The sequence below is a fragment of the Vigna radiata genome, chromosome 6 (assembly GCF_000741045.1).
Source record: "Vigna radiata var. radiata cultivar VC1973A chromosome 6, Vradiata_ver6, whole genome shotgun sequence".
In the NCBI taxonomy this organism is placed as follows: Eukaryota; Viridiplantae; Streptophyta; class Magnoliopsida; order Fabales; family Fabaceae; genus Vigna; species Vigna radiata.
Genome location: NC_028356.1, coordinates 26,694,151 through 26,700,943, shown reverse-complemented (window position 1 = coordinate 26,700,943; position 6,793 = coordinate 26,694,151). Strand labels below are relative to the sequence as shown.

Below are 6,793 nucleotides of genomic sequence, written 5' to 3'. Positions count from 1 at the left end.
AAATCGATTGGGATACCATACAAATGGTGTTGAAAAAGTTGTAAAAAGAAATTGTTAAAAAACATTTTCCTAAATAATTATCTCTTTTAATTCATTTAGAAACCAAATGATTTTTTATTTCTCCAAAACTAAATACTGTTCGTTCATTTAAGCAAAAATTTTTTTTAATAATACTTTTTTAACAACTTGTTGACAACTTATGATAATTTGTAATTGATTCATTTTAAATATTTCTAAACATAAATTCAAATACAACACGTATTTTATTGTAAAAAAAATTATCGAAAAGTGTTGTCAAAATATCATTACCTTTTGTGTAAGTACCTCATTTAAAAAAAAAAAGAAAAAAAAATTAGTGAAGAAAGAGAAATGAAGAGATGGAAGATTCATCTGTTTGATGGCTCTCCACTCTATAAATACCCCAATTCAGAATCTTTAGAACACCAGTTTTCTTTCCTCTCCCACTAGAGAGTTACAAGAAACAAAGACAAAAAGAGAAACAAAAAAGCTCATAATTTTCTTCCTTTCTCACAATGGCGGCTTTCGTTGACAACCGTCAATTCGGCACTCACATGAACGGCGTCGTTCGCAGTTGCGGGCAGGACCTAAAGCCCTCTCTGCCGTTGGATTTCGATCTGGACTCCTCCGGCAGCGACGAGGATGAAAACGATGACGCTTCGTACCTGAAAGAGCTCATACGAAAAGCGAACTCGGAAACGGAGGCGTCGGTTATGGACCCACGCGACGAGGGAACGGCGGATCAGTGGGTCGCACGGAACGCCTCCATGATCCGCCTCACAGGGAAGCACCCGTTCAACGCCGAATCCCCCTTGCCGCGTCTCATGCACCACGGCTTCATCACACCGGTCCCGCTCCACTACGTCCGCAACCACGGTCCAGTTCCCAAGGCCAAGTGGGAAGACTGGACCGTTGAGATAACCGGTCTAGTAAAACGCCCAACCCGGTTCACCATGGAACGCCTCGTGCGCGAGTTCCCCCACCGCGAGTTCCCCGCCACACTCGTCTGCGCCGGGAACCGCCGCAAGGAGCAGAACATGGTCAAGAAGACCATCGGCTTCAACTGGGGCTCCGCCGGCACCTCCACCTCCGTGTGGCGCGGCGTGCCGCTGCGTCACGTGCTACGCCGCTGCGGGATCCTTACACGTGCGAAGGGCGCGCTTCATGTGTGCTTCGAGGGCGCCGAGAATCTCCCCGGCGGCGGCGGATCGAAGTACGGAACGAGCATCTCGAGGGAGATGGCCATGGACCCCTCGCGCGACATTATCCTTGCTTACATGCAAAACGGCGAGCCTCTGGCACCGGATCATGGCTTCCCCGTTCGCATGATTATTCCGGGATTTATCGGTGGCAGAATGGTGAAGTGGCTCAAACGCATTGTTGTTACTGAACTTGAGTGCGACAATCATTATCATTACAAGGATAACAGAGTGCTCCCTTCCCATGTTAGTCCAGAACTTGCCAATGAAGAAGGTATCTTTCTTCTTACTTCAACTTTATGTATTTAATTCATTTTATGTTCTTATTTTTCCTTCTTTTTGTAACTGTACAGCCTAAAATTTTTATTTGAGGAATTTCGTTTACTAATTAATTTGGTTTTTCAAATCAAACCGTTGCTACTTTATTTCTGTGATTTAATTACTAAAATAATGATTTTAGTACTTTTAGAAACCGTACACATAATTTTAGGAAATAATACAATGAACTACTCCAACTTTTCGTGTGTATGACGTACATGTTTCTTCCCAGGAATTTTTTTATGGACGTAAAATATTTACATATTTGTTTCTTTTTTGTATCCGTGAAGGTTGGTGGTACAGACCAGAGTACATAATCAACGAGTTGAATATAAACTCAGTGATAACGACTCCGTGTCACGATGAAATTTTGCCCATCAACTCATGGACAACGCAGAGGCCTTACGTAGTCAGAGGCTACGCTTATTCTGGTATGGTTTGCTGTTTTTCGTTTATGTTCTGCAGTCAAAATAATGATAAAAATGGGTGTGAAAATATCATTTTCCTTAACATAAAGGAAGTGATAGAGTAAAGAAAAATGATATTTTAATATCAATTTTTGACACTATTTTGACACTGCACATGTGTTAAAATGTGATTAGACGATTTCAAATTAAAGAAAAACTGGGTAAAGACATATTTAGAAGAGAAAAATCAAAGTTTTTTTTTAATTTGAAATCGTCCAACCACATTTTGACACATATCAAATGTAAAATTGGTGTTAAAATTTCATTTTAAACAAGTGAAACAGTATCATATGTTTGGGATCTCTTTCAAGTTGGAAGAAAGAAAACTGTGTTATTGGTGGATGTGAAGTGAGAGAGTATGGTTGTACGTGCAGGTGGTGGGAGGAAAGTGACACGTGTGGAGGTAACACTGGACGGTGGAGAAACGTGGCACGTGTGCACACTGGAGCATCCTGAGAAACCTAATAAATATGGGAAGTATTGGTGCTGGTGCTTCTGGTCTTTGGAAGTGGAGGTGTTGGACCTGCTGGGGACCAAAGAGATTGCAGTTCGAGCTTGGGATGAAGGTCTCAACACACAGCCAGAAAACCTAATTTGGAATCTTATGGTACGTATTTTTCATCACTATCAAACTTCTCAACATCTCTTTGGTTTCTCTTTTACCTTGGTCGATTTTATATGATGAGTTCTTGTTACTTTTATTTATTTTAATACCATTTTTATATGATATATACTCATTGTTACAAAGAAAAGGACATGTGAGATGGTGCTTACGACTGCATAATAATTGGCAAATTACCATTTGTTCCTCAAAATTTGGAAATTAAAATTCATGAGCACTTCAGTTGACGTCATCACCTGTCATTTTCATGGCTTTTTTTTTTCTATTATTATTGAGTGGAAAATAGTTAACCTTAGGCTTATCAATATACTAATTATTAAGATCTTGATTAAAATGTAGCTAAAACTTTCTTTAACAATTCTTTTTTCACAATTTTTTGACAATGCATACGTGGCAGTTTGTGATTGATCCGTTTCAAATATTCTTTTAAAATAAATTCAAACAAACCAATAAAATGATGACACATGTTCAGTTGTCAAAAAGTTGTTAAAAAAAATTGTTAAAATATCATTATCCTAAAATGTATTGATTATGACATTATTTGAGTGTATAAAGCCCTTGTTGATTATTGAAACAAGTAAAGGAAGTGTAATGAAGGTGATTTTTGGGTATGCAATGATGTGTAGGGCATGATGAACAACTGTTGGTTCAGAGTGAAGACAAATGTGTGCAAGCCCCACAAGGGTGAGATTGGAATGGTGTTTGAACACCCAACCCAACCAGGGAACCAACCTGGTGGATGGATGGCCAAGGAAAAGCACTTGGAGACATCACAAGAGCCTAAACCAAGCCTCAAAAAGAGTGTATCTACGCCATTCATGAACACCAATTCAAAAATGTTTTCCATCTCCCAAGTTAAAAATCATAGCAGCCCTGAATCCGCTTGGATCATCGTCCACGGTCACGTCTACGATTGCACTCGCTTCCTCAAAGATCACCCTGGTGGCACCGACAGCATCCTCATCAATGCCGGCACTGACTGCACCGAAGAGTTTGACGCCATCCACTCTGACAAAGCAAAGAAGATGCTCGAAGATTATCGAATTGGCGAGCTCATCACTACAGGTAATATACATAAAATGTGGTAAATCTCATGTATATGTCAATTATTTGAAATGTAAAGCATGTTTTTTCAATCACAATAAAGTAAAAATCTAAAATTTTATCCTTGCACTAGCCTGATTCTAATAGGTTTGTTACTTCTGCATGAGTAGGTTACACTTCAGACTCATCGCCGAACAACTCCGTGCATGGAAATTCCGAATTCACCCATTTGGCTCCCATCAAGGAAATCACCACAAAACCACCACTACCACCACGCAGTGTCGCTCTCAACCCACGTGAGAAAATCCCATGCAAACTCGTGTCAAAAACCGCCATTTCCCACGACGTGAGGCTTTTCCGTTTTGCACTGCCCTCAGAGAACCAACTCCTAGGTTTACCAGTGGGTAAGCATATTTTCTTGTGCGCCACCATAGATGGAAAGCTATGCATGCGAGCCTACACTCCGACAAGCGGCGTGGATGAAGTGGGGTTCTTCGATTTGCTCATCAAGGTTTACTTCAAAGGCGTGCACCCCAAGTTCCCGAACGGAGGACTTATGTCACAGCATTTGGACTCTCTCTCCATTGGGTCCATGTTGGACGTGAAGGGTCCAGTGGGTCACATAGAGTACACTGGCAGAGGCAACTTCACGGTTCATGGGAAACCTAGATCCGCAAAGAGGTTAGCCATGCTGGCTGGTGGAACCGGGATCACACCAATCTACCAAGTGGCGCAAGCGATTCTGAAAGACCCAGAGGACCTCACCGAAATGCATGTGGTGTATGCAAACCGAACAGAGGATGACATTCTTCTGAGGGAGGAGTTGGATGCATGGGCGAAGGAACACAGTGAGCGGTTCAAGGTGTGGTACGTTGTGGAAACCGCGAAGGAAGGGTGGGAATACAGTGTGGGGTTCATCACAGAAACTATCATGAGGGAGCATCTTCCAGAAGCTTCTAGGGATTCCTTGGCTTTGACGTGTGGACCACCACCCATGATTCAGTTCGCGGTGCAGCCCAATTTGGAGAAGATGGGGTACGATATCAAGAATGATTTGCTCGTGTTTTAGGGTTTCAAGAAGTAGATTACTGGACTATGTTGTGTATGAGTATTGCTAGTGTTGCTTCTGTAGATGTACGAGTATTGTTTGTTTCATTCTTTGAAAGTCAAGTACATGAAAAACTGTATATTATTTGCCATGATCACTCTGTAATGTAGACAGGTATGTCAAGATATTTTGACCACCTTTGTGTAAATAAATTAAAGTTATGCATGCTAATTTACTCTCTCCGTTTCACCGTCTAATATATTTACCATGAAAATGATATTTTAACACCATTTTGACACTATTTTGATACTGTACACGTGTTAAAATGTGGTTGGACGATTTCAAATTAAAAAAACGATTTTTCTCTTCCAAATATACCCCTGCCTCAACTTTTTTAATTTGAAATCGTCCAATCACATTTTGACACGTGTGCAATGTCAAAATGATGTCAAAAAATAATGTTAAAATATCATTTTCCATTTTCCTTATACATTTTCTTATAAATGAGAACAACTTCAAGTAATTTTAAAATGACTTTGGTGATTAACCATAGATAAATTAAGCTTAAAATTAACTTTTTAATTTGATACGAAAGCCATGTATTAAAGTATGTTTTTAGTGAAATTTGTTATTGGTAAAGTTTATTATTTTATCCAGTATGGAATTATTTATTAATCTTTAATTTCACATTCGATCATTTATGAAATATAATCATTTATGAAATATAATCATTTATTAATGATTTTGTAAAATTGAATTAGATTTTAAATTTAAGTTTTAAGTTTAAATATTGTGATTTTTTTATATATTTAGGTCAAATTTATTAAAAAATGATGAAAATGAACAAGTTAGAAAATAATTACTGATTATAAACTAAGTAGTGTGGATTATGACAACTTCAAAAACAAAATTGTGAGGATTTCATATTAAAAGGATTAAAAATAATTTTGATGTATTATTTCAAAGAATAGAGTACCATATATATACATACAAGGATCCTATAATCCTTCATCTATTAAAGGAAAAACATGTGCACAAATCTGCACAAATTATAATAATATCTAAAATATAACTAACATAATGTTTGATTGCCTAATATCCTTTAATAGAATATTTGACATATCTTAACATTTCACACACTTTTTTTTATAAACTTTTGAAAAGAGTGAAATAGTTAAGAGTTATGAAGACTTTAATATTAATATTAATTTTTGAAAAAATGAAGTCCTTAATCTTCATGACAACTTTCTGTTTATATTTTGTACTCAAGTTGTCAGGAATCACGAATATATTCACATGAAGTTGTTGTACTTTTGAAGACTTTACTTTTTCATAATAAAGAAGTTGTTTGAAATATTCACAATTTTTGAAATCATACTAGACACGATTTAATTCATAATCAATAATTATTTTCTAACTTAGGTAATTTCGAAATCATACTCCACACGATTTAATTCATGATCAATAATTATTTTCTAACTTAGGTAATTTTTGACAGATTTGATCGAGATATGTAAGAAAACCAAATATTGTATTGCAACTTGAAAAATTCACGTTCTGAAACTACAAACGTCGTATCTAGACTAGTAATGCTATCGAAGATCTATAACATTACATTTCTTAAATATTTTTAGGAGTTTGTTAGCATCAACTAATTTATTATGAGAAGAATAATTATGTTAAAAGCAACATGTTTATAGTAGTTACTGATTTCTGGTTTGAAGCCATAACATGTATTCTAGTGGGAGGAACGGTATAAGAATAGTCTAGAAAAGGACAGTATAAGAATAGTCTAGAAAAGGACACAACCGGACGTCTCACCGAGGACGGCTGACCATAATTCTCGGATTGACTATGTTAGGTCGGATTAAAATAAGATGTAATTAAGACTCTTGGACCAGTATTGGGCCGTGATTAGGATTCCACTAATCATAAGCGGGTGTTGTTCCCTTCACCTCCTCCAAGTGGGTCCTGCACTTCTCCATTATTTTAATTTATTTCAAAAATATTCTACACATCTCTATTATTTTCTTTTATTTCAAAAATACCCTACACCTCCCCACTATCCTCAACAATC

At 37.3% G+C, this 6,793-nt stretch overlaps 1 protein-coding gene across 1 annotated transcript; it reads left to right on the top strand.

Annotated features, from left to right (window-relative positions):
• The first annotated feature begins 399 nt into the window (after positions 1 to 399).
• Positions 400 to 4,947, top strand: LOC106764856 (nitrate reductase [NADH] 2). Its single transcript, XM_014649281.2, has 5 exons — positions 400 to 1,491; positions 1,826 to 1,966; positions 2,377 to 2,609; positions 3,251 to 3,689; positions 3,839 to 4,947. The coding sequence occupies exons 1-5, from the start codon at positions 534 to 536 to the stop codon at positions 4,735 to 4,737; spliced, it is 2,670 nt and encodes an 889-aa protein (XP_014504767.1). The 5' UTR covers positions 400 to 533; the 3' UTR covers positions 4,738 to 4,947.
• Positions 4,948 to 6,793: the final 1,846 nt, after the last annotated feature.

Excerpts from the sequence above, each read along its gene's own strand:
- LOC106764856 (XM_014649281.2), top strand. The coding sequence starts at position 534 with ATGGCGGCTTTCGTTGACAACCGTCAATTCGGCACTCACATGAACGGC. Across the intron at positions 1,492-1,825 it reads AGAACTTGCCAATGAAGAAG|GTTGGTGGTACAGACCAGAG; the intron begins GTATCTTTCTTC and ends GTATCCGTGAAG. Across the intron at positions 3,690-3,838 it reads TGGCGAGCTCATCACTACAG|GTTACACTTCAGACTCATCG; the intron begins GTAATATACATA and ends CTGCATGAGTAG.